The following is a 27,369-nucleotide window of genomic DNA, read 5'->3' on the forward strand; positions in this document are numbered from 1 at the left end:
CTGCAGTGACAGCAACCGGAACCAAAGGCTGGGTAGTAGCCACAGTCTTGGCAGGCTGCTTAACAGGTGGTTGTTTAGGTCTCCACTGTTTCTTCTCTTTCTGAACACCACCCTTCTTTGTTTTCTCAGGAGAACCTTTCCTACACTTACTAGTTTCATGACCAGAGGTAGAACACAAGATGGGTTTCCATTCAAATTCTATCTTAATAGTCACAACCCTCCCATCTTCGTCCATAAATTTCACACAATCCGGCACTGGTTTACCAAATGGGACGTCTACCATAACACGGGCAAACCTAAGCCGAGTTTTGCCAGTAGTAGCATCATCACATCTGACATATGAACCCAGTAGACCAGTAATCTTAGGAAGACACTTACCCCAGAACTTAAGGTGTAGACCATGTAGACGTACCCAAACAGGTACATCCTTAATATCTGCCTTCACCAGCTCAACATCCTCACTCCACGGCCTCACAATTAGGGGCTTGTTGTCGAAGAGGAAATGACCTTGCTGGAGAATCAATTTCTGGGTTGCTTCCGTCTTAAACTTCACAAGAAAGACACCATTTGGGCAGAAGGCTATCTTTTCCATTGGGAACTTAGCCCAGAGTCGTTTAAGAAATCCCTCCACAACTTCCACTGGAGGGTTTGCTCCTAAAACGAAACCATAGACGGAGTTCTTCCAGTAATCCAACTCTTCCTTCACATCCTCAGCCGTAAAGCGGAGCATGTCCGCAGGTTCTTCCGGAATGCTTGCCATATGTTGTTTACCTTTACGACGCCTCTGAACTTCCCGGTCCGAAGCAGCCTCAGGCACCAATGAATCCAGGTCATAAGGAGCAATTCCAACAATATGGTTAACATTCCCAATTTTCCGATTATCACAACTCCCTGGTCCACCAACTACCACCTTCTCAGTTGATGAAACAACAGGAGGGACACAAACCGGATCCTTGATTATAGTTGTATTAGAGCCTAGAGGGGGAAATTGAACAGTATCTGAACAATCGATCGACATTTTTTTGGGAATTTTTTGATTAGGGTTTAAGAAGGTTTAATCGTATTTTGTTTCTCTTTTTTTTAGGTTTTATGTTCTCTCTCTATCTCTACGTGACACAAATTTAGCTTGGGCCGAGTATAGCTGTTTGACCCAAAAGATGTGAGCCTATTTAATTTGACCGTGGGAACCCTAGCACACTCACCACCCTTACCTTCCTTATAATTATATAAACCTACCCTAATCAACACTCACCTCACACACAAAAAACAAAAGGAAAACACACGGTTTTGGGAAGACAATAGCTAGGGCTTTGAGGACACTCGACATTTCAGTTGCAGGCTTAACATTTCATTTTCCCGGCTAAGGTAAGGTCACGATATCGCCTTTATCATTTCATTTTCCATCCGATAACCGTAGAGCTTATGATCGTATATTTGTATATCCGTAGCGATAACTCGTTTACCATTTCGCATTTCGTTTCGATAACCATTTCTGATTTGTATGATGAAACCTGGTGATGACCCATTTTATTTTAGTTTGACCCATTTGTAATGAACGGTTATGGGCTGGTTGGGGTGGCTATATTGGTTGTTACAGGGGTTGCGGGTAAGGTATGGAGACGGCATGCTGTGTGTTACACCCGTCATCTCGTGTTTGGTCTGACCTGGCGTGGTTGGGTTGGTTTCTGGGATGATGTCGGACTGGGTGGTGGTCGTTGGGTGGACGGGGACGAACCAAATAGTGCTACTACGGTGGCTGTTTGGTTCGTTTTATAAAAAAACAGGGGAGGTAGGGAAGTTACTGTAATGAGTGTTCGTATTGGTGTTTGGTGAGGTTGCTGGTGGTCGGCGGCGAGAGGGACCACCTCTGGAAACACCGGGAATCAGTGGCGATCATGGTGGTGGCCAAAGGTGGTGTAGGGCCGGTTTATGGTGGTGTCGGGTTGCTGTTTGGTGTTGGGCAGGCTGTGCGAAAGAAGGGTGTTGAGGGTGGCAGTTGTGACGGTGGCAGTGGGACGACAGAAAGGAGGTGTTCAGGTGAGGTTCCCCGTGATCCAAGCACCTGACCGTGGCTGGGCATGGTGTAGGTTGTCCGTGTATAGTGTCGGGTTCAGCTGGAAAAACGGGCAGAATGTTTGGAGGTTTGCGTTTTGCGACGATCTCATGTATATACTATCGCTTAAGGTTAACTCGTATATATTTTTATAAAATTAGCTAGTAATAATAATAAATTGAATTTGATGAATAAAGGAATTAAATTTTATAATTTACTTTATAGGAAACCATAATTATTTAATATTTAAAGGTATGTAATTGATAATATAATTGGGTTTTGTAACTAGTAATTATATTTCCCTTTAATATATAAAGGCAAAGAATTTTATACAACCGATAATACGGTAAATGGATTAAATCAATATTCAATAATTGGTAGTGTGATTTTAAATAATTAATGGTTTATTAGCAAGAGTTAATAGAGTATTATTGTTTTAGAAAACGAGTTTGTGGTGGAGTACTTCTGAACGATAGTTGATTTCTGTGCCAAGACGTGCTTACTACGAGGTAGGATACTTAATCTTTTGGTGTTTCAGTAATTATACTAATCGTATGCCATGTCAGTTGTTCATTGGATTGGTTTATTACCTGGACTGTGACGTTATAAGTTGTGCATTCATAATCATGGCATATACATTACGGAAATCATTTTGGATTTTGTTTAAGGCCCAGGCTGGTTCTGCAGACCTGTCTCTGGTGTCCTCGGCTTTTATGCTGGTTATACCTCGGCCTAGGGAATGGCGGGGTGGGAGTTTCGGGATGATGAGCTCAGTTGTTAGATCATAGCATTTGCATATCTCATTCTTATTTGCATTTTATTTTGATTCTTATCCTACTCAACCGTGAGGTTGGCCGTGTATACTTTGAACACTAGTGATGATCCATATTTAGGGAGCAGATTTGGCAGGTCAGTGAGGCAGATCAGATAGGAGCTGGGATGGGCACGAGAGCATGAAATGACCGACCTAGCCTTAGTTCACTTATAGAAGTCTACCACTTAGTTATCATTTTATTTCCGCTGCGTCTTACTTTATTTCCTTTGGATTTGGTTGGTTAAAAATTTGTAATAAAACTTTTATCCACTTATATTTATATTTCTGCGTTTCCTTCCCTTTCCGTATCTACAACCTTGGCTAATCCAAGATGGTGACAGTCTCATTTATCTGAGAAGTCCTAGTACCGGCTCTTGGATAAATGGGGGTGTTACAAGAATTGGAGAGGTGCACCAGGCCCAAGCAATAGTGCAATGCATGGGCGACACGTGAAGGCCCAGGCAGCAAGCTACCTTGATGGACCTCCCTTCTTAAAAAATAAATTTAATATCGCGTGGACCAATGATCCACATATCAGATATTAAACTGATAAGAACAGATATTACACTTGATCTTAGCCAAAAGGCCGAGAAAGGTATGAATTGTTCTCAGGCCCATCTCCGTTTTTATATTGTATCAGCTCTTCTCTTAATCTCTCTGAGCGGTGAAGGATAGTTTTCCTTTTTATCTTTACATTTTTTTCAGTTTTAATGGTGCAAAACACACCCACTCTTTAACTTAATAAGCACATATCATAAGAACTAAGGGGATGTTTGGTTGGCATTATTGGAATGGATTCAATGTTTGGTTGGAGCATTTTGGAATGGAGTTAGATACCCAATGGATTCTAACTCCATTCCAACCCTTTGGAATCTCATACCCATCTTTTCCTCATGGTTTCAAACTCTATACCTTTATGTTTATTTTTCCAATGAACCAAAAAAATTTTAAATGGTTTGTCATTCCATTCCACACGGTAGAAGTGTGTCGATATATATAATCTCGACTCTATTTCCACAAATTGTTTCGTTACTTATATTGTGAAATATACGGCAGGATTAGTGTGTTGATATAATCTCCACACTATTTTCAATATATAGTTATTAATGAACTACGGATTATTGATACGATCTCGACATTATTTCCTTTATAACTTTTATAAGTCATCAATTTACCGTAGATTTTCGAAACAAGAATAGTTTCTGCTATTTTAGAGTGGATTTTGGAGGGAAAACAAATATCAGATATTCGTGTTTTTCATAAGGGATGGTTGAATATGCTTTTCAAGTACAGTGTCGGGTGGGTTTTATACAAAACAAATTGCATCATTTAATATCAAATCACGGATGTGTTTCTATATAAACGCGATTTTGATTGTATGTATACAGATGATACTATTCTTAAGTTGGTAAGAAATTAAACGATTTTATTTTTTCCATAGGCGGTTCATATGAAATTTATCAAACGGGGGAAAAATTTCATACATTCATTGATAAATGAAAGTACATCAACCATATCTAGAGATCACAATAACCATATCTAGAGATTTTTTGTTGGGAATACCAAGCCCAATGTCCATCCACCATCGCGTTGTTTAGTCGGATCTCAAGTTTTCCTCAATGGCGCAATACATTGGATGGCTTTAGGCAGAAGTGTTGTCGTAGATGCTCACTATCGTAATAAATAATGATCGCATGTATATTGTTACGTTTCAGGTGGTCGACGAGGTGTTTAGTCACTTGGAGTTGCCAATTTCATGTGGTCGATGTACCAATTGAGTGTTGGAAGTATTGCGTAGTTTTTGCTTCAAAAGAATCCCACATTGATAAAATATGTTGGAGTATTATAGTTTATAAGTGATCATTTGTATCGGACTACTAGATATGTAGTGGTAAAGGGACCGTACCACCACACACGCGCGGTAAGTTTTAACGATTGTTGTTTTCTCAATAGTGATACCGCCTATAGTCTAAAGTTGAAATTCTTAAAAAAAAATTACTTTCTCGTTAAATTTTTATCGTAGGCGATATGGCTATGCCAATTTCTGCTGCTTCTTTTAATCCGACTCTTATGCCTACAGTTTTTATCCCTGATATGTCAAAATTGGATCTACTTGATGGTAAAAACAATAGGATTTGGTCCGAAAAACTTGATTTTCTTTTAAGCCAGTTAAAGATAGATTATACTTTAACCGGAACTGAAGCACCAGGAAACAGTGAACGGGATTTTCCAGCAGACAATAAAACTTGCCGTGGCATTTTACTGCACTATATGACAGAACCTTTATTTTTGATATAGAGCAAACTTGAAACTGCTAAAGACATCTGGGACGCTCTTAAAACAAAATATGGAAAAGATGATTTTGGCACTAAAAAATATGCTTGTATTAGATGGTTAAATTTTCGTATAACCGATGAAAAACCTGTGTTAGATCAAGTTCATGAGTATGAGACTTTATGTGCTGATATTATCGCGGAGGGTATGAAAATATGTGAAACTTTTCAAGCTAATTGTCTACTCGAGAAACTCCCTTTGTCTTGGCAGAATTATGTGCACTCCATGAAACACAAACAAAAGAATTTCACTCTTCTTGAGTTAGTGTCACACATCAAGATTGAAGAGCAAAATCGAATCCAGTTAAGAGGTAAACAAGTTGATCATTCCTCTTCCAATGCCAATCTCGTTGAGACAAAAAATCGCAACAAGGGTCTTAGACATAATAACAACAACAACCACAACAACAAGAGACCAAACCAGATCCACAGAGTGAAAAAACAAACAAATTTCAAACCCAAAAGGCCGTTCAAAGGAGAATGTTTCACTTGTGGTGAAACAGGACATTCCGCAAAATACTGTCCGCAAGGATCCCAAGAAAAGTAAAAAAACAAGCATCAAGCTCATCTCACCGAAATAGATGAAGTAATTGCAGCCGTTGTATCCGAGGTAAATTTGGTAAGCAACATCACAAAATGGGTCTTGGATACCGGAGCTACGAGTTACATATGTTGTGAGAAAGAAGCGTTCAAAGAATATGTGCCAGAAACTAACGGACAATGCGTGTTCATGGGCAATTCTAGCACTACACGCGTTATTGGTAAGGGAAAGGTACAACTGAAGCTAACTTCCGGTAAAATTCTCGAACTTAATAATGTTCTTCATGTTCCAGAAATTCGTAGGAACCTTATTTCAAGGTCTCTACTTAACAAGGCCGGTATAAAAGTCACTTTTGAATCTGACAAACTTGTACTCACTAGAAACAATAATTTTATTGGAAAAGGTTTTTGTAATGGCGGGCTTTTTGTGCTCGATGTGGTGACTATTAATAAAAACTCCACCGCTTCCGTTTATCTTGCTGAGTCTATTACTTTATGGCATGCTAGATTAGGTCATATAAATGTTGATTATGTTAAAAAATTGAAACATCTTGACCTTATACATGGCTTTAGTAATACGACTTTTGACAAATGTGAGATATGTGTAGAGGCTAAACATTCCAGGACACCGTTTAATAAACAAGTCCATCGTGCCTCGACTCTTCTTGAATTAATCCATTCGGACTTGGGAGATTTCAGAAACACAATGAGCCAAGGAGGTAAGCGTTATTATATCACTTTTGTAGATGATTTCTCTAGATATACTAAAGTGTATTTGTTAAGTACAAAAGATGAAGCCGAGCAAAAATTCATGATCTACAAAGCTGAAGTTAAGAATCAATTAGACCTTAAAATCAAACGTGTTAGGTCTGATAGGGACAGTGAATATGAGGGTTATCCACTTAAAAAATATTGTGAAGAAAATGGCATTATCCATGAGATCACCGCCCCATTCACACCTCAACAAAATGGAATAGCCGAAAGGAAAAATCGATCTTTGAAAGACATGATGAATGCTATGCTTATTAGTTCTGGAATGGCAGTATGCCTACTAACATGTGGGGCGAAGCCATTCTTTCTGCTTGTTTTGTACTTAACAGAGTTTCACACAAAAAATTGGACAACTCCTTATGAGCTCTTGAAAAGCCACAAGCCTAATCTTAACTACCTCAAAGTGTGGGGGTGCTTGGGAAAAATTGGAATACCTGCATGTCAAAGAAGCAAAATTGGACCAAAAACAATCGACGGTATATTCATTGGTTATGCTTCTAACAGCACGGCCTACAGGTTTATTCTAAAGGATGGTTCAGGTTTTGGTTCTATTAAAGAATCTAGAGATGTTGTATTTTTTGAGAATATTTTTCCGATGAAAACTAACCTTGAACCTCGTTTACCACTTGTTTCCAATAATGTTGATAATGCTTCTACTAGTGCAATAACTAATGCAGATGCAGTGACTGAACCTAGAAGAAGCAAAAGGGCTAGAATAGCAAAAGATTTTGGCCCAGACTTTGAGACAAGTTTGGAAGAAAAAAGAATTTCTTGATGAGGAGGATATTCGTGCCTATGTTCTAGAAAATGATCCGCGAACTTACAAGGAGGCCATGAATTCCATCGATTCTACTTTCTGGCTGGAAGCTATCAACAGTGAGATAGATTCCATCAAAGGTAATAACACTTGGATTCTCACCGATCTGCCTAGAGGGTGTAAACCTCTAAGCAACAAATGGGTCTTCAAGAAGAAACTCAATCCTGATGGATCTATCGACAAATATAAAGCTAGATTGGTTGTATGTGGTAATCGACAAACCAAAGGTTTGGATTTCTTTGACACTTACTCTCCTATTACTAAAGTTGCTACTATTAGGGCCTTAATTGCATTAGCTTCTATACATGATCTATTTGTGCATCAAATGGACGTTAAGACAACTTTTTTGAATGAAGACTGATTGAACGAAGAAATATACATGAAGCAACCAGAGGGTTGTGTAATCTCAGGACAAGAAGACAAGGTATGTAAACTGGTTAGATCATTGTATGGTCTAAAGCAAGCTTCGAAGCAATGGTATGACAAATTTCATCAAACTATTATTTCTTATGGTTTTCATGTAAATGATTCGGATGCTTGCGTATATGCTAAAAGTGACAAAGATGGATGTGTCATTGTCTGTCTGTATGTTGATGACATGCTCATTTTTGGCACTAATATGAAAGTAATCAATGACACCAAAGCCTTCTTAAGCTCTCGTTTTGACATGAAAGACCTAGGTGAAGCCAATGTTATTCTTGGTATAAAAATTTCTAGGACCAAATGGGGTTTGAGTTTGGATCAGTCACATTAAGTTGAGAAAATTCTTGAAAAATTTGACTGTTTTGATTGTGCACCAGTCAAAACCCCATATGATCCTAGTATAAACCTAAAAAAGAATGAGGGTGTCAGCGTGAACCAAGAAGAATATGCTAAGATAATTGGCAGTGTCATTTTTTTAATGAATTATACAAGACCAGACATTGCTTATACGGTAAGTCGTCTTAGCAGGTATACACATAGTCCAAATCAGTCACACTGGAATGCTTTATATAGACTTCTAAAATACCTTAGGGGAACAATGGATTGGGGTTTGCACTATTCCAAATCACCATGTGTTTTAGAAGGATATTGTGATGCTAATTGGGTGTCTGATAATGATGAGATTCATTCTACTAGTGGATATGTGTTTACTTTGGCTAGTGGTGCTATCTCTTGGAAATCTTCTAAACAGAGTTGTATTGCAAAATCAACAATGGAATATGAGTTTATTGCTTTAGAATTGGCAGGACAGGAAGCCGAGTGGCTAAGGAACCTGTTAGCAGACATTCCATTGTGGGGGAGACCGGCTCCATCAGTTTCAATGCATTGCGATTCTCAAGCAGCCATTGGTGTGGCAGGCAATCAAGCTTACAATGGAAAGAGGAGACATATACGCTTGAGACATGCTATAGTGAGGAATCTGATCAGAAATAATGTGATATCACTGGATTATGTAAAATTGGAGAGGAATATTGCGGATCCTCTCACGAAAGGCCTCTGCAGAAAATTAGTGCTGGAGTCAGCATGAGGAATGGGTTTAAAGCCTATTGGGAGTGAATCGTGATGGGGCTCCCTCACTTGGGTTTACCAAGTTCAATGGGTCAAACGAAGTCACGAGGATCTCATGTTGTAATACTACTACCATTCATATTTTAATAAAAGTGATGTAGTATTCTTTTTATTGTGTTATTTCTGTCATGTGAGGAAGGTTGAGCTAAGCTCTTAATAAGTCCATAGTCCTTGCTCAAGGATGGTTTGTGACAGTCAAACCTGATGGACTTACCTATGTGAATGTGGGGCAAATGCCCTACCCCCTATGAGGTTCTTAGGCTTTAGGACCTCTAGAGCGTTCACGAGATCCCAGGCATGTGAGGGGCACCTTTATGACATTTCGCGAGGACGAACACAGATTCGAATGCAGGTTCGTGCGCAGTTATCCGTTACAAACCACCGTGGAGAGTCCAATGTCGAGAGCAACTCGATACGGTACATGAAAGGTAATTGTATGCCTTTGGGTGACAATTCAATTCCTCAGGAACATTGTCATCTTAAGACTTACGTTCCGTTGCCTTAATCAGCTATTTCTCTTCTTCTTCTTCTTTTGAATCATGTGGGGGATTGTTGGAAGTACTGCGTAGTTTTTACTTCAAAAGAATCCCACATTGATAAAATATGTTGGAGTATTATAGTTTATAAGTGATCATTTGTATTGGACTACTAGATATGTAGTGATAAAGGGACCGTACCATCACACGCGCGCGCACGACGGGCCGGGCTCGGGCTCTCACAATTTTCGAAACTGATTGCTAGTCCTCAATCTGAGTCTTTGTCGTACATCTTAGACTCGGACGTCGTGTAACATGATATATGGATGAAATGTTACACGTTTACGATAAAATACAGTAAATCCTTGTATTTCAAGAATGGATTAGGCATCATGTGACACCCTCATTTTTTTAGCGTAAAATAAACACGTAAATTCTACGGAAAAACTGGCAGGATATGTTTGTAATTGGTTCAACTAGATAAAACCTGTAATTTTTAAAACTTTTCTAAACCATTCACAAACATTTCCAAATGAAGAGTGCCAAAACCTGCAAATACTAACAAACTAATTTACATAACAATACTAAGTCGTGAGAATATAGTGATACAAACCAAAGTATGAGAGGGAGACATATGTCCCTCCAAAATATATCACAACCATATGTTTAAAGGTTTACTACAAAATATAACCAAACTAAGTCCAAGGTTCTTTTGCTCACTAGCTCGTCTGTGTACCCCATCTAAACATCATCAACCTGTCATTCGCATTTTATACAAACACGAAAGCCACAATTCAGTGGGGAGTAACTTCGAGTCCTCCCAGCCACGAAATGTCATAATTAATGTAACATGAAAACATAAGAATATGAATATGAATAACACAAAGCCTTAGCATATAGATGCTAGACAATCGTGCTTATCATGTGAACAACAATATAACAACACATAGTCCTAGCATGTGAATACTAGACCGACTCATACTACACTATCATGTGAATCACATAACATCCAGGAATCCAAACTCTATCAACCATAGCCGGCTTGCATCTCACCTTCTATGATTCATAGAATCACCAAACAAGAAAGGGCAATATATCAAAGACAGGCATAAGTTCTTAGCACGGTCAATAGTCACTTTGTAACTCAAGTCTATACCACGAGGTAGGGAAGGTAATCGAACCGGTATCTTGGCTCAGCGGTTACTATTAAGAAAACATGGCCAAGAGACAACACAACCCTAGCCTAAAATCTGCGCAGACCTAGACATGCGGATACACACCACCGCACCCAAGACTCACAACTTTTTTTAAAACCATGAAGTGAGTACCCTAAGGACACCACCGAAGGGTTGGCTAGTATTTAAGGCCGACCCCATCTTGTCAAAATCGACGAGGTCATGCCCCAACTTGGATAAACATCCACTAGTCAGGAACACAAAGGCTATCAAGCAGTGAACATATACTCGTCAAAGACTATAAAGACCTATCTATGATGAAGGCCGAAGTACTCACCTAGAACCTAGTCCCAGCTAGTCCCAGCTTGAATACTTTAGCCCACACCACACAAGTAAACCACACCAGTCAAGTAAGACACCCACTTTACCATAAGAGGGCAATAAGTCCTACTTACAAACATAAATTCTAATATTCTATCATGTGAAAGGCTATATAAATGTCTAATCAGCAGACAACCCAACAATACATGTGAAATAAAAACATAATAAACGGCCTAAAACAAGAATAAGGCCAAATGTCATCCAACCGAATTTTTACCCGCAACCCCAGCCCTGCGACAGGTACGGGTTAAATTGCGACTGACCAATCACTCAATTAACTGACATCGAATCAGTCAAAGGGACCAAGGCTCAGTTTTCGGCACAATCATCAAAACATTACAATTATTACTATAAAATTCATTTTGAGTCTATTCATTACAATTTTATTTTATAATCTATCCTAACATGTGCAACTACTAATATAAACTTAATTTTTACCATTAACATAAATTTTACTACTAATATGATTCAATTCAAAAGCGTACTCATATGTGTCTTATACTAACTATAACATTAATGAACCCGAAATAACAAATATTGCATGAAAAACCGCGAAACAAGTGACGGACCAACCCGGGCCAAGCACGGGCCTGCCGCGGCCCATCACGGGCCTGTTTCACTGCTGTGAACAGTACCGCGGGTCTGTGAACAGTAACTTTTCTATAAATTTTTCGGTAAAACGACGCCAAATACTCATACGGACTCCGAATTGAGTGATTCAAGTGGCTAAACCACCTAATTTTTCGACGCCGTTCAATCTGTCATATTTTTGGAAACATTGGAAAATGTCTCGGTCCGGTACTGACACGTTCCAGCCAACACGCGGACTTGACACAACATGTATTTACTCATCCAAATATGTTCTAAACAATAATATACCAATGGTTAACATAATTTAAACATAATCATACTCATCTTACTCCATTCATTTATTTATCAACAAGATCGTCTCAAAACAACAACAAACAACAAACACAACTACTAATGTGACATTAAATCGTCGAGTAACTCGAAATATGTTACCTTAAGCTAGAAAAAGGCAAAATAACCCTTGAGAAAATCCTAAAAACAGTAGCTACCCATCATCCTCTACTATATAGGAGTCCCCCACATCATCCTCATAATCTTCACCTATTAAAAACAACAAAAACACAACAAAAATCACCAAAACCGAAATTATACCCAAAAATCGTCTTAAAGCAACTTCAAGAAAACTGAAATTAAATTATACCAGGTTTTAGATCTCGGCGAGAGGATTCCGGAAATGTAAATTTTGCGAAAAACGGACTAGTAACGAAGAAATTATGATGAAAATGGTGTTTTGGGTGATGATTATGATAGAATGACGATGGAGATGATGATACAAAGAAAAATCAGAAAAAATGAAGGGGAAGGAGGTGTGGTGTGCGTGAAAGGAAAGGAGAAAAGGAGAGGAGGAAGGTGCGGGATTTTTAGTCGGGATTTTTACGAGTCGGGTTTGACTCGTTTCGATAATAATTAAACGTAGTAAAGTCAAATCTGAATTCCGACAAGACCAAAGTTTTTAAACACGAGATTACAAGAAAATTAAGTACCCCTATGCCCTATATCCTAACTCATTTACCCAACGACCGTAAGAAATAGAAAATCCCATGTTTACGACTTTTCATCGAAATAACCTTTTATTAAAGAAAAGGTTCAAATATAGTTTAAATTACTTTTAAACATTTCCAAACTATCAAAAATAATTATATTACCTCAAAATAAAGTAAAATTATATTTTATCGAATTATTATTATTTCAAATAAATTAATATTAAATTAAAGTTGATTCAAAATATTACTTTTAAAATATATTAACGGTCCAAAATTACGGGGTGTTACACATCAATTCATCATATGATGTGAAGAAGAATCGAATTAGCCTATCTTGCAAAAACTTACTGTAAAACTTCAAATTATAAGATTTATATATGTCGAGAGCTTAGTACTATCAAGTCTACCCGTTAGGATCATTGAGAACTCAGAAGCTGAAGATTGGCCATAGATATGATGCATACACGTAAGCACCCGTACCGCGAAAGTTCTTATAGTATGTTATTTTTCCGTTCGATGACATTGTTATTGGCCTAACCGTCTAAATTAGATACGATCATACGGAGTACCGTACATATGTACCTCGTCTATTTGTCAATAGTAGTAAGTGAATACGTTATAGGTTTCAGATTAATGCATGTATAGTTAGACAATTTGATCACAAGTTATAGCCTTCATCATAATTGATACAAGGCTGCGTACCTCCAAATCACTTTGACCGCCTTATATAAAAGTAAAATGTCCAGATGTTTGTCATCATAATTTGTTTGATGACTCGACTCATGGCCGCGAATTAAAATAACTTCGCAACTATTGAGGGAAGTTTACTTGACTGATCACATATACCAGGACTCCGGTAGGTTCCCTTCACCAAAGCTACGGCCTATGAGTCACATCCTCCCACTTGTTGAGAGCAAACGATTAACGATTTCATCATCATCATCTCATCTCGACTCGGCTGACAAATTATTAGACCACTGATTCTTAAAAAATTGCAAAAATTGTAAAAATTAAACTGAAATTGGAGAGGTGCGCCAGGCCCGTGCAATAGTGCAACGCCCTCGACTCGGCTGACAAATTATTAGACCACTGATTCTTAAAAAATTGCAAAAATTGTAAAAATTAAACTGGAATTGGAGAGGTGCACCAGGCCCGTGCAATAGTGCAACGCATGGGCGACGCGTGAAGGCCCAGGTAGCAAGCTACCTTGATGGACCTCCCCTCTTAAAAAAATAAATTTAATATCGTGTGAACCAATGGTCCACATATCAGATATTAAACTGATAAGAACAGATACTACACTTGATCTAGCCAAAAGGCCGAGAAAGGTATGATTTGATTTTAGGCCCGTCTCCGATTTTATATTGTATCACGCTCTTCTCTTTTTTCTCTCTGAGCGATGTGGGATAATTTTCCTTTTTATGAGTAATACTTAGTTGTCATTATCTTTACATTGTTGATTGTTTTCAGTTTTAATGGTGCAAAACTCTCACTTTTTAACTTAATAAGCATAATAAGAACTAAGAAATAAAGCACAGGTATCAAAACGAATAGTTTACGTTACTCATATTGTGAACACACACGGTATGAGTGTGTCGATATATATAATCTCGACTCTATTTCCGCAAATTGTTTTGTTACTCATATTGTGAAATATACGGTAGGATGAGTGTGTTGATATAATTTCAACATTATTTACAATATAAGTCATTAATAAACTACGGATTATTGATACGATCTCGATATTATTTCCGTTATAACTTTTATAAGTCATCAATTAACTGTAGATTTTGGAAACAAAATGTCGAGAGGAATAGGACAAGAATAATTTGTGCTGTTGTGTAATGCATTTTGCAGGGAAAACAAATATCAGATATTCGTGTTTTTTTGTAAGGGATGGTTGAATTGAATATGCTTATGCAATGTCGGGTTTTATACAAAACAGTTGCATCATTTAAAATCAAATCGGAAATGTTTCTATGTAAATGCGATTTGATTGCATTTATGTATACAGATGATACTATTCATCTTAAGTTGGTAAGAAACAATTTTATTTTTTCCCTAGTTGGTTTATATGACATTTATGAAAAGGGGGAAGAATTGCATATATTCATTAATAAATGAAAGTACATCAATCATATCTAGAGATAACAATAACCATATCTAGAGATTGTTATTGGGATTACCAAGCCCAATGTACATCCACCATCGCGTTGTTTAGTCGGGTCTCAAGTTTTCCTCAATGGCGCGATACATTGGATGGCTTTAGGCACAAGTGTTGTCGTAGATGGTTCACTATCGATAATAAACAATGATCGCATGTATATTGTTACGTTTAAGGTGGTCGACGGACGACGGGTGTTTAGTGACTTGGTTGTCTAGCTATGTTTTGTGTTGATCTTTCGGAATATGATGTCATGATATATGGTTATGAAAAATTACGGCAACTCAAATTCATGGGTGAGATATTACATCTTTACGTTAAATTACACTGAAACCTTGTATTTTAAGGGCAATGGGGAGTTATTGTATGCCAAGGATGGATCGGGCATGAAGTCATATGATGTGAAGAAGAATGGAGTTAGGGATCTTGCAAAAACTTACTGTAAAACTTCAAATTATAAGATTTAAAAGTATGTCGAGACGCATCACGAAAGTTAGTCTAAGTTAGATATGATCCTACGAAGTACTATACATATGTATCTCGTTTATTTGTCGATAGTAATAAATGAACACGCTATAGGTTTTATATTTAAACCATATGGGAAAAGTTTGATTTGTACTTATGGTTTCGGATCATGAGTTTAGGGCGAGCCTTTTTGTTAGCATGGTTAAAAATATTTGCTAACTTGTATGTATGTCTTTCCTTGATCTTTGTGCGAAAATCAAAGATAAACAAATAACCGGAACGAAGGAGTAGTGGTAGTTAATTTTCTTGATATCATAATTTGTGATTTAATGTTCTCTTAGGATAGTTTCAAATCAATCCATTGCATGCTACTTCTTTTTATTTATTTAATTTTGATTCATGCGGTCACACCTATACTATCGAATTGTTCTTTTTTTCGTGTAAACAGAGTCGTAAGGTTGAATATGATGTTGATGGGGCCTGATCCAAGGTCATGAATACCAACCCTCTTTGGCAAACAAGCGTTGTCGTTCAAAATAAAGTCGGTCCACATCGACAAGTCATAAAAGCAAGCGATTCAAGTCCTTCAACAAAAGTTCAATTGTTCACGATTTTTAGAATACTCATCACATGTAGTTTGAGAAATAAATGCCACTCAACAAGTACTCGGTACATAAATATAAGAAAATATTAGTAAAATGTTTAAATCGGATCAAAATGGTATTATAGTAAATTGTGTAGTACAGTAGTATATTATAGTTTTATAAATGTGTTGCAATAATGATAGCAAATTTAAGTTTAACGAAGAAGATGCAACATCTTGAAAACAATTCCATACCAATCCCTCTGAACAGTAGCCAAATCAGTAACCACAACATCAGGGAATTGAAGGCTCTTAGACCTTGCAGCATCATCACAAGTACTAACCAGAGTTAATATCTCTTGAACGTGTCCTTCGGTACCTCTGAAATCTCTCTTATCCGCGCTTGCTCCAGCTGCGTTAAGCGGTCCTTGAATTGCCTCGACTTTATTGAGGCAGACAGTCAAGGCTTCCTTTAACGCCGGGTCTGTAGTTTTCTGTAAATTTGCATGGCCGTCAGAGTACAGTGCGGCTACAGCCCGAGCACCACAGGTCATGACAGCTTTTAGTACACCGAGGTCTGTTGAGACGTTACGGCCAGCAATAAATTCCACACAATTACAGCATTCTTTGTAAGCGTCTGTTTCTCGACAGAGCATTACTATTAGACCGGTATCTCCGTGTGCTAACTGTAGATTTTGTAAGCAAATGGTCGAGAGGAAAAGAACTAGAATAGTTTGTGCTGTTTTGGAGTACATTTTGCAGGGAAAACAAATATCAGATATTCGTGTTTTTCGTAAGGGATGGTTGAATTGAATATGCTTATGCAATGTCGGGTTTTATACAAAACAAATTGCATCATTTAATATCAAATCAGAAATGTTTCTATGTAAATGCGATTTGATTGTATGTATTCAGATGATACTATTCTTAAGTTGGTAAGAAACGATTTTATTTTTTTCCCCTAGACGAATTCATGAGACGTGGACAAATTGCATACATTCATTGATAAAATCGAGAGCACATCAACCATATTTAGAGATTACGACAACGATAACAAAAAAATAATTCCTATAACAAGACGATACTACAAAGATCAGATACTTATATATTGATTTTGGCCATATGGTGTTTACATAGAAAGCAATGGCCAGCATTCCTATTTTGTTGATTAGTACCTGAAAAATGCATCAATCACTGATTCACTGGTAATCTAAGTGACACCTTCCTTTGTATAACAAATTTGTATTATGGACTCGTCTAGCATTGCTGCGCTTTCTCCTGACCCTCCCCCGTAAATCTTTGCTGAAACCCATACTTAGTTCATTTACCAATAACGAAGAACAAACACTTATACTAAATCTTTGCTGAAACCCGACTATATTTTGGGTTAATTGCCATAATGTATTGAATTTAAGAAAAAAAATGGTAATATTTGGTCCATATTGTTGGCAGAGAATAACTTGACCTATGGAGTAGTATATCACGAATGAAAAATATAGTCGTGCATGGAAAAAGTCAACAAATCTTAGTGATTATATAAGTAAATAACTGTACAATAATTGTTCAACAAAGTCGCTTTGGCCGAGTGGTTAAGGCGTGTGCCTGCTAAGTACATGGGGTTTCCCCGCGAGAGTTCGAATCTCTCAGGCGACGTTTTTTGTTTTTATTTTTATTTTAAGAAAAAGGAATTCCCTAACCGGCTTCCCCTTGTGCAAGTATACGACTTTCTGCCGGATATGTACTGAAATCTCAAATACCGCAAATAAGGATAAGCCGATAACAAGTTCAGAGTATAAAACTTAAGGACAACTGCTAAGTACATGGGGTTTCCCGCGAGAGTTCGAATCTCTCAGGTAACATTTTATGTTTTTATTTTTATTTTAAGAAAAAGGAATTCCCTTACCGGCTTCCCCTTGTGCAAGTATACGACTTTCTGCCGGATATGTACTGAAAACTCAAATACCGCAAATAAGGATAAGCCGATAACAAGTTCAGAGTATAAAACTTAAGGACAATTAGGGGGGCCATATTTGCCAAAAATAGCCAAGAGAAGTTTAAGATCAATCCCAATTTGAGGCAAAAGTGGCGACAAAACATAATAATATATAGGTCATGTTTGGTAATCAGCAGATTGATATTAGCATAAGCAGATTGGTCAAGCAGATTGTAAATGACAGATTGAATTAACAGGTTTGACTAGTATATTTCAATTAGCAGATTTAGTATAAGTGTTTGGTAATTAGCAGATTTTGGTTAATAGATTGTTGTATTGATGTGTAGATTATGGACGGATTCATATTTCACAATCTGCTAATGTAAATATGCTGGGTAGAGCAGTATATTGGAAAGCAGTAGATTGAGCTCCAATCTACTCTTTCAATTTTACCAAACACTCAAAATAGTAGATTGGTGAGTCAAACATGCAAAAAGTCTTGAATATGCTGAAAATTTCTCAATCCGCCGTTTACTAAACACCCTCATAAACTTTTCAGTTTTCAACTCCGCTCTTAATAATGTTGCAACCATCTGTGGTTGGAGGTGGTAGGTTTGGCTCCTTTATGGTAGGCCAATAAACCATTAACTTTTGCGTCGGTATTCTCTCTCTGTTCTGATCAACTGTTTACCTTTATTTTTGGGGTAAATGATCAATAACTCCCTTTTAAAATACATTTTTTAAAATTTACTCCCTTTTAAAAAAAAGTTTAAAAATTACACCCAGAATAATGCAAAAAAATTAAAATTGCTCTCAAACCCCTATTTTTACATATTTATGATAAAAATGCCCCTAAATTTTTATTCTCATATAACGAATATGTTGGTGGATTTTGGGTGAAGGATTGTGGTGGTTTACCGTGGAGTTCTTGGGTGGTAGAAAGGTGGCCAGAGTTGTAATGGAGGTAGATAAACATATGAGAAATAAAAAAATGAGAAGCATTTTTATTATAAAAATGCAAAAATAAAGATTGGGAAGTAATTTTAAATTTTTTGCAATATTTTGGGTGTAATTTTTAAACTTCTTTTTAGAAGGGAGTAAGTTTTAAAAAGTATATTTTAAAAGGGAGTTTTTGATAATTTACTCTTATTTTTGGTACAAAGACGAAGAAAAGGGGAGGAGACTGTGTGACGGTTGTTAGTGGGTGACAACTGACAAGTGAGCGTAATGGATATGTTATATGTATGATCAATTTTTCCATAAAAACTCACCTAATATAGATGAGCAAAAGAATAAGACACCACAAAACAAAATACGTGAACAAATATCAATAGCGAGACCCCTATTCACTCCCAAACCGCTATTTTTACATCCAATTGTGTAGTTAGCTTGTTAGTTACCATTATTAAGCTTCCTACCTTTTTATTCCCGTAAACTTCATTTCTTTTTAGTTTTTTTTTTCTTTTTTGGATTTTCTACATGTCACCTTTGTATTTTTTCGAATTTTATATACATCTCTACGTTTTTTAAAAATATTATAAGTGCCCCCTAAACTTATTAAATACAGCGTAGTTCTTAAATATACCCAAACTACTAAAAACGACTTTTTAAACAGTTAAATTTTGTAACAAATGTATGTTCACGATTCCGTAAACGATATTTATGTTAATGGTATGACAAAATGACAAATTATTGTCAAACGATCAACAAAAAGTGTAAATAATTAAAATAGACAAATTAGAGTACTTTAGGTATTGTAAGAGGTTTTCATGAATTTTGCGGGTATCAATGATGTTTTGACAAACATGGGATACCGCGTAAAATTCAGAAAAACACAAGGATATCATGCAGAAACCCCCTTTTTTGAGTTCAACCAAACCGGGTATTACAAACCCGTTTCGCACTTACCCATTTGTAGAATATAATTTGTACAGCAGTCGTAGATGTTGAACCATATAGATATATATATATATGTTTATGTTTTGATAATGTCAAGAGTGTTTTATATTCTATATACTCGTTGCGCGTAATTGTTTGTTTAGTCTTTTAGACTGGACTTACTAATCGCAAGCATTAAAGAATTGTGATGAAAGTATACAAGAACATATTGTGATCAAGCCCTTAATCACGGATCAATATATTACAAGATAGTGAAAGAGTTATTCAAGCGTCATGAGAAGATTAAGCTCATCTAAAGATTGATCAAGCTTGAATAATGAAGTAACCTACACTCGAAGATCTCCTAACGAAGATTAGAATAGCGTAGGTGATTATCTCGTAATGGTAACGTAAGAATGGACTTCTTACATCGGTAAAGTTATGGCCTCACAGCTATAACATTACTTATATAAGAGCTCAATGTTATAGCTCTTTTACTATAACATTGAGATGTGAAGTTTATAAAACACACGACAAAATAGTTTTTAAAATTGTTTTTGGAAAACCATTTTAAATGTTTTAGTAAAAGTATTTATTTTACAAGGGAGCTTATTTTAATATTGAGTATGGTTCTACTATGAACTTATAATTAGTAATTATGATTGAATCAACTTATGAGTTGAGGCATCTTGCTAATTAGGGTTTCTAGTTTCTACATACTCTAAAAAACCCTAAACCTAATTTATCTTACCTAGGGTTTTCGTGAAAGAGGATTGGGCTTATGAGTCGTTTTTTCCTCATACACGGTTACTCTTTGTACAAGTTAGGGTTTTATGTAAATCTTTATAATATTTGATTAGAGATTTAATATCTCTTTTATATTATTTTGATTTATTATTTCCTAACTTATAAGATATTATTTTTGTAAAGATAGAAGGAAAAGATTGAGTAAATCTTCAAAATAATATTTGATTAGAGATTTGTTATCTCTTCATTATTTGATTTATTCATTTCTATATAAAAATATTAGGGATGAATAGTGCTGCATGAATAGTAAAACGTGAATAGTGTTGTGAATAGTAAAACGTGAATACTAAGATGAATAATGCTGCATGAATAGTAAAACGTAAATAGTGTTGTGATAGTAAAATGTGAATAGTAATTTTGGTCTTGTGGAATAAGCCTTTGTTTGGATAAGGGTTAAGATATTAGGATAATATTTGTTAGAGATTTTTTTATCTCCTTATATTATCTTTCCTAATCTACAAGATATTGGTGAGTTGTTAAGATAGGAAGATATTGGCCATGTTTGGTAATCAGCAGATTTATTATAGCAGAATCAGATTGGTCAAGCAGATTGTAAATGACAGATTGAATTAACAGGTTTGACTAGTATATTTCAATTAGCAGATTTAGTAGAAGTGTTTGGTAATTAGCAGATTTTGGTTAATAGATTGTTGTATTGATGTGTAGATTGTGGACGGATTCATATTTCACAATCTGCTAATGTAAATATGCTGGGTAGAGCAGCATATTGGAAAACAGTAGATTGAACTCCAATCTACTCTTTCAATTTTTCCAAACACTCAAAATAGTAGATTGGTGAGTCAAACATGTAAAAAGTCTTGAATATGCTGAAAATTTCTCAATCCGCCGTTTACCAAACACCCCCATTATTTATTAAGGCAAGTCTTGGAAAAGAATTAAGAAAAGATTTAACCTAATTCTTTCTTACTTTACAAGACTTCCACGGCACTTAGGGTTTTTGCTAAACCGAAACTCTTGCTCCTTTTTTACTATAAATACTCCATACTTTACATCATTAAAAGTTAAGACCTTTGAGCATAACTGTAACATTTCGTATTTGTTATGTTTAATTGATGTGTCGAAAGTATGCGTTAACAGTGTTAGAAATGCGTGACGTCCGTAAGTACAATATACAATACCTTTCTGTTGTTGAGTATGGGAGCGAACTTCGGGACGAAGTTCATTTTAAGGGGGGAAGACTGTAATACCCCGTATTTTATATTACTATTTAAGTTGGGTAATTTGTTGAGTCGGTAATTATGGCAATTTATTTTATTTAACTCGCATTGTATCGGTCCTAGTTAATTAACACGGGTTTGTACGGAAATTGAAATCGACCCATTTGGGCTGGTTAAGTTGGGTAATTTGTTGAGTCGGTAATTATGGCAATTTATTTTATTTAACTCGCATTGTATCGGTCCTAGTTAATTAACACGGGTTTGTACGGAAATTGAAATCGACCCATTTGAGCTGGCCCAATTAAATGACCAGCCCAAATTATACTTAATTAATAATAATACTCTAACTTTAATTAAAATAATAAACTAACTTTAATTAAAATAGTAAACTAACTTTAATTAAAATAATAAGTATACTTTAATTAAAATAATAAACTAACTAGCCTATACCCATCACTACCTCTCGTCATGAACAACACACCCCATACCCTACCTTAATTATATTATAGTAGCTACTTTAAGTAAAATAATATGCAAACACTCCCTACAAATACCATCACCAACCTAAGCATAATGAACACACACACACACTTACGACCTTTCCTTTCTCGAGATCCAATCGCACCTTTTCACGCATTTCGAGGGAGCGAAAGTGAGCGTGGGCCTTGACAGTGCAGCAAGGGTTAAAGTAGGGTGGTTGTCAGCGTGGTAAGGCGGCCCTAGGTGGTGGTTTTCGTGGCGGTTTGGGTAAGCACTCGACCCTTCCTCTGTTTTTCTTCTTGTTGTCGGGTTTCGTTGCGGGTATTTGCGTGTCTATTATAGGTGTTTCTGGTGGTGGTTGTCGGGGTAAGGTAAATGGGTGGTCAGGGTAGAGTGTAAGGGTGGTGGTTAGGGCGGTTATAGGTGGTGGTTGTGGCTGGAATAGGCGGCTTTGACAGGGGTAGTCAATCACGTCTTTTTATGTTTTTCAGACGGGTTTAGGTGTTTAGTTTTGGGGTGGAGCCACCGTGGACTCGGGGGAGGTCGAAATGGTGGCTCCATGTTGTCGGGGTTCGTGGGCTGGTGGCGACCAGGTCTGTGGTGGTTGGCAAGGGAATAGTTGTTGGCTGCGGTGGTGGTGAAGGGAGAACAGAGGGTGTTTGGTGGTGTTGCACGGTGAACGCGTCGGTTGCCAGCCCTGGTTCGACTCCCGTGCGATCGACCAGGCTGGTGGTGGTTGTTGGTGGTGGGGTCGAAGTGGGGGACATGGTTGGTGGTAGTCGTGGTGGTGTGAGTGGCGTACGGTGAGGGTGAGTGAGTGTAAAGGGGACGGGTTGTTTAATGCGGGTATTCGAATTGTTTCGAAGCGGGTTTGCATAGTTTAATCGTATAATTCTTTAGTCGGTCGTGTCTTAATTAATTAATGTAGTTTCCGTAACATTTAAGTAATTTAATCAATTTAACTTCCGAGTTATTTAAATAATTGGAGACGGGTGTTGAATTGTTCAAATGGTTGATTCGGGTACTTAATCGTATAATTCGTTTAAACCTCCAATTATCGTTTTGATCTAAGTTCCGAGTTATTTAAAATAAAATAATAATTAATAATAAGTAATTAATTAAAGACGGATTTTGAGTCGGGTTTGTTAAAAGAGGAAAATTACTATATCGGGAAAGCTTCCATTTTAAGAAATTCTACTTTAATAACTTCTATTTTGGGAAGTTGGGTCAAATACTAATCGGGTTATTTTAGCTATCAATTGGGCATAAGTTGGTGTCGGGATTGTATTTCGGGAAAGCTTCTATTTTGGGAGATATCTATATTTAGCAATTAGTAATTATAAATATTATAATTGTTTTAGGTGACGGATTCGTGAAGGATCGATAATCAGATTCGTTGCTTTATTTCTGAACTTCTTAACTGCTTAATTGGATTTGCTGGCACTATGAGGTAGGGAAATACACTTGACTGATTATCGTTGTTGTTGAATTGTGTTGACTTGTTTCATGGCTGTTGAATTACGTTATCATTTATATTCGGGAAGGTGATTGATTGATTTGATCGTATTGAGTATGATATCACAACATCGGGTAACTGGCATGATTTTATGATTTATCAGTTCCATATATATATATATATAATGTGTTGCATCAGTTCTTTTGAGCATTCATATGCATTGGAGTTGGAGGATGATGTGGTGATGACGATATTGAGATACGATGTGATGTTGTGATAAGGCCCAGGCGGGTTCGCAGGACTTGACTGGTGTCCTCATTGTTGAGTGGCGGATCGACTTGGTCGATATATATAGTCTACCGGGATCGGTATGGTGGCGTTTCGGGTTATGAGATGTGTGTGATGAGATGAGATGGAGATGGAGGTGACGGAGTATCATGCATATCATATTTTATTGTTTTATTGTTTTCCCTACTCAACCTCGCGGTTGACCCTGTGTATTCGTGAACACCTGTGACGACCCAAATATTGGCGAGCAGACTTGACAGGTTTAAGAGATAGGACGGGAGCTTTATGGGCGTGAGACACTGGATCAGACGACCTAGTAGCTAGATCATCATCTAGAAGACTTCACTTTTATTTACGTCAGTTCTTGTAATTTGGGTTGAAAAGAGTAATTGTAATAATTAAGTTAAAATTTTACATAAATTGCCGTGGAGTTTAATTTGTTATTCACTACCTCGGGAAACCGAGATGGTAACAGTCCGTTTTATTAGGGAATGTCTTGACGAGGACTTCTTTAATAAACCGGGGTGTTACAAAGTGGTATCAGAGCGAACGATCCTCAGGCCTGAACCAATGAGCCCAATGAACATAGGATGTGTCTAAATAAAATGAACACCGGGATAGAACTGTTAGGAGCACACTACGGTAAGGTATGAGTTAGGGGCCCCCTCACACCGAACCAGTGGTCCTCTCAGTTGAACCGGAAACCATGAGTGTATACGAGAGAAAAGGGTAGAAAAGTTGCTTGAGGTTGAACAGAAATTCATATATCGTTGCCTAAGTGTTGACTGATCGATACATTGATTATTGCAGGATAACGCTACGGTAAGTAATTGTATGAATGATGTGTTGATAGCACTACTATGACTAAGTAATATGCGGTTATGTGATCCCAAAGCCATGCTAGTATAGTCTTGTGATAGTAATAAGAAACACGATAGAATTTCATATCTTTAGTCATCACAATCGTGATTTAGATGTAATGAGTAGATCGAGATGCGAAGGGATTCTATGGGGTATATGTTTACGTAAGTACAGTGTGAGATCTAAGTTGGTATGAGTTAGTATCGATAGTCTAGTTGTAAGAATTGGGACATTAGAAATGAATGACTTAGTGCTCAAACTCGTTTAGTTGATGTTACACTTTAATTGACCTTACTGTCATTTCTTTTCTGTTATTGGCCTACGAATGAAAATTTTATGAGAGATAGTTTCGCGAGTTAGTGTCCAAATGGGCGTTGGTTTCATACTTATAGGATATACGGATTAGGAGTAATAAATATTTTAGTAAGTTGTGGTTAGGAAGTTTCTGTGCAGTAATGTTTGATCAATGATTTTATAAAATCCTCACTTAAATTATATTAATAATTTTCTCATAATTCCAACTCCATCGATCGGAAGATTCGCATATATTTTCAAATTGATAAGCCACGAAAAATCATGATGTCTCTATATTAAATAATAAGTTTTGCAAACTGACCCAAATTTTAGACCAATTGCTGTCACATGTTTGTTTGGACCAACTAAGTTGTAAAATTCTTTAAAAATGGAATTCTTATGCTTTAGGCCTAATTATTTTTCCCCTGTGTTTTTAATTCTCCGTGTTTTATAAAAGTAATATGAATCAAGTTTTAATCGAGCAATTATTCATTCGTGATCTTTGAGAGTTACAACGTGAATCATGACTTGTAAAATGTGTATTCTAGGTTGAGTTTTCATACATTTGTTTGGTTAATTCATGAGCTTTAATATTGCGAATTTATAATGTTTTATATGACGACAGTAGCACGCATGTTCAGTAATTATGTATCTTAACAAGTGACAAAAATTTAAAACTTAGTTGATAACATGGTTGGCATAATAGTATGAGTAAAATTGAATAGCTTAAATTAAATTTTAATCGAGGGTGAAATGTTTATAAGAGTCCAGTTGTTTGCATATTTTAAATACAATTGGCATGTTATAATATTTCTGGCGTGTGCATCATATTGACATAGTGGTCGGATATATATATAAATATAAAAATGTATTGTCATATTTTGGTAAGTGGATGGCGTTAAAAGTTAATTTGATTTTTTTTTAATATACTCGCATGAAAGTTATAATAATTATGTTTAAAGGTTTACACATGGATGGTAGTAATGATCGTGTCTAAATGTCCACCCATGTAGTATGTCATCTGAGTTTTTAAGGCCTTTTATGTGAGTCTGTGTGCCTAAAGTTATAGCTATTACTTTCATTATATTAAATTCTTTCAATTGAACCTAGAACCTATAACATGATAATAAACTGTGTCGTTATTCCATAATGAATATGTTCGTTATTACAGTGTCATAAAATGCTAAAATAATCTTGCTATTGTAGCCCGACATTTGACATATCTATATTCTCGAATCGTTACTATCAACCATATTTTAATAAAGATTGTTATGATAATGAGATTGGCAATTATAATGGGATAACCCTTTTAGGATTCACATGATATGCATTGTTTTAAATGATAGTCGTTATAGTTACGTTTAATTGAGCCGTGAATATAATTGAGTAAAGAAGTGCAACTAAAATCGTGATGTTGAAGTAATAGTCGTTCAATAATAAAGATAGGATTTGAATTGAATAAGATGAACCAGGTAAATTACAATATGTGAGTCGACACCTAATTTGGTTTTGTTTAAAGGAATTAAATTAAGTTTATCTAATTTTGAGTTCGTAGTAAGTTTTGGACCCTAATACTTTTCTCATGTTGATTGATTCCCTATGTTTCTAAGGTAAAAGATTACAATAATTGGTAAAATGAATAATTACTAATGATTTTTACGGGTAACGGTTGCCTCTTTCAGTTGTTAGCAGTAGTTTGAGAACTTTTGTCATAATAATGAGGGTTACGAGGACGTAACCATGTTTTAGTTGGGGAGGATTGTAAAATCTTAACGCTTAATTTGCACTCGTTTGTAGATTGTAGTTTTGACCAAGTTGATGTTTCGTTGTGAGGTTACCTATGCAAATAAGTCCTATATGTTTTGTTCCTATACATTAGTTGGTTGATGTGAAAAAGGAGAGTGTAGTTAAACTTCGATATTGAGTTATGAGTTGTGGGGCCTTTGTGCCGAGTTACGTTTGCGGTCCAGTGCGACCATTGTTATTGAGTTATTTGAGTTTGAGATCGGAATTGAGATGGAAAGATGATGGTGTTCTCATATGATTATATAGTGTTATACATTTGTGTTCGCAGGTAATTATTAGTTGTAGTTAATTGGATTAAGAAAATAATGAGTTAAACTTCGGGACGAAGTTTATTTTTAGGAGGGCAGAATGTAACATTTCGTATTTGTTATGTTTAATTGATGTGTCGAAAGTATGCGTTAACAGTGTTAGAAATGCGTGACGTCCGTAAGTACAATATACAATACCTTTCTGTTGTTGAGTATGGGAGCGAACTTCGGGACGAAGTTCATTTTAAGGGGGAAGAGCGTAATACCCGTATTTTATATTACTATTTAAGTTGGGTAATTTGTTGAGTCGGTAATTATGGCAATTTATTTTATTTAACTCGCATTGTATCGGTCCTAGTTAATTAACACGGGTTTGTACGGAAATTGAAATCGACCCATTTGGGCTGGTTAAGTTGGGTAATTTGTTGAGTCGGTAATTATGG

The 27,369-nt window shown here is 36.4% G+C and overlaps 2 protein-coding genes, 2 long non-coding RNA genes and 3 other non-coding genes across 7 annotated transcripts; 4 read left to right on the plus strand and 3 right to left on the minus strand.

Moving 5' to 3' along the window:
* Positions 1 to 1,895: 1,895 nt before the first annotated feature.
* LOC141651126 (uncharacterized) lies at positions 1,896 to 5,747 on the plus strand. Its single transcript, XM_074458847.1, has 3 exons — positions 1,896 to 2,037; positions 4,256 to 4,275; positions 5,166 to 5,747. The coding sequence occupies exons 1-3, from the start codon at positions 1,896 to 1,898 to the stop codon at positions 5,745 to 5,747; spliced, it is 744 nt and encodes a 247-aa protein (XP_074314948.1).
* On the minus strand, positions 3,271 to 3,466 carry LOC141654490 (U2 spliceosomal RNA). The gene has a single exon (XR_012548048.1). It is a non-coding gene; the product is annotated as a U2 spliceosomal RNA (small nuclear RNA).
* A 1,597-nt stretch (positions 5,748 to 7,344) lies between the features above and the next one.
* Positions 7,345 to 7,689, plus strand: LOC141651127 (putative mitochondrial protein AtMg00820). Its single transcript, XM_074458848.1, has one exon. It carries the CDS (start codon positions 7,345 to 7,347, stop codon positions 7,687 to 7,689), a length of 345 nt encoding a protein of 114 aa, XP_074314949.1.
* A 2,233-nt stretch (positions 7,690 to 9,922) lies between these two features.
* On the minus strand, positions 9,923 to 12,364 carry LOC141653106 (uncharacterized). Its single transcript, XR_012547340.1, has 3 exons — positions 12,143 to 12,364; positions 11,935 to 12,042; positions 9,923 to 10,111 (listed from the first exon to the last, which is right to left on the minus strand). It is a non-coding gene; the product is annotated as an uncharacterized LOC141653106 (long non-coding RNA).
* Positions 12,365 to 13,621: 1,257 nt separating this feature from the next.
* LOC141654501 (U2 spliceosomal RNA) lies at positions 13,622 to 13,817 on the minus strand. Its single transcript, XR_012548059.1, has one exon. It is a non-coding gene; the product is annotated as a U2 spliceosomal RNA (small nuclear RNA).
* A 3,451-nt stretch (positions 13,818 to 17,268) lies between these two features.
* Positions 17,269 to 17,350, plus strand: TRNAS-GCU (transfer RNA serine (anticodon GCU)). The gene has a single exon. It is a non-coding gene; the product is annotated as a tRNA-Ser (tRNA).
* Positions 17,351 to 22,150: 4,800 nt separating this feature from the next.
* LOC141652107 (uncharacterized) lies at positions 22,151 to 24,153 on the plus strand. Its single transcript, XR_012546973.1, has 3 exons — positions 22,151 to 22,240; positions 23,335 to 23,423; positions 23,969 to 24,153. It is a non-coding gene; the product is annotated as an uncharacterized LOC141652107 (long non-coding RNA).
* Positions 24,154 to 27,369: the final 3,216 nt, after the last annotated feature.

This window comes from Silene latifolia, chromosome 4 (assembly GCF_048544455.1).
Source record: "Silene latifolia isolate original U9 population chromosome 4, ASM4854445v1, whole genome shotgun sequence".
NCBI lineage: Eukaryota > Viridiplantae > Streptophyta > Magnoliopsida > Caryophyllales > Caryophyllaceae > Silene > Silene latifolia.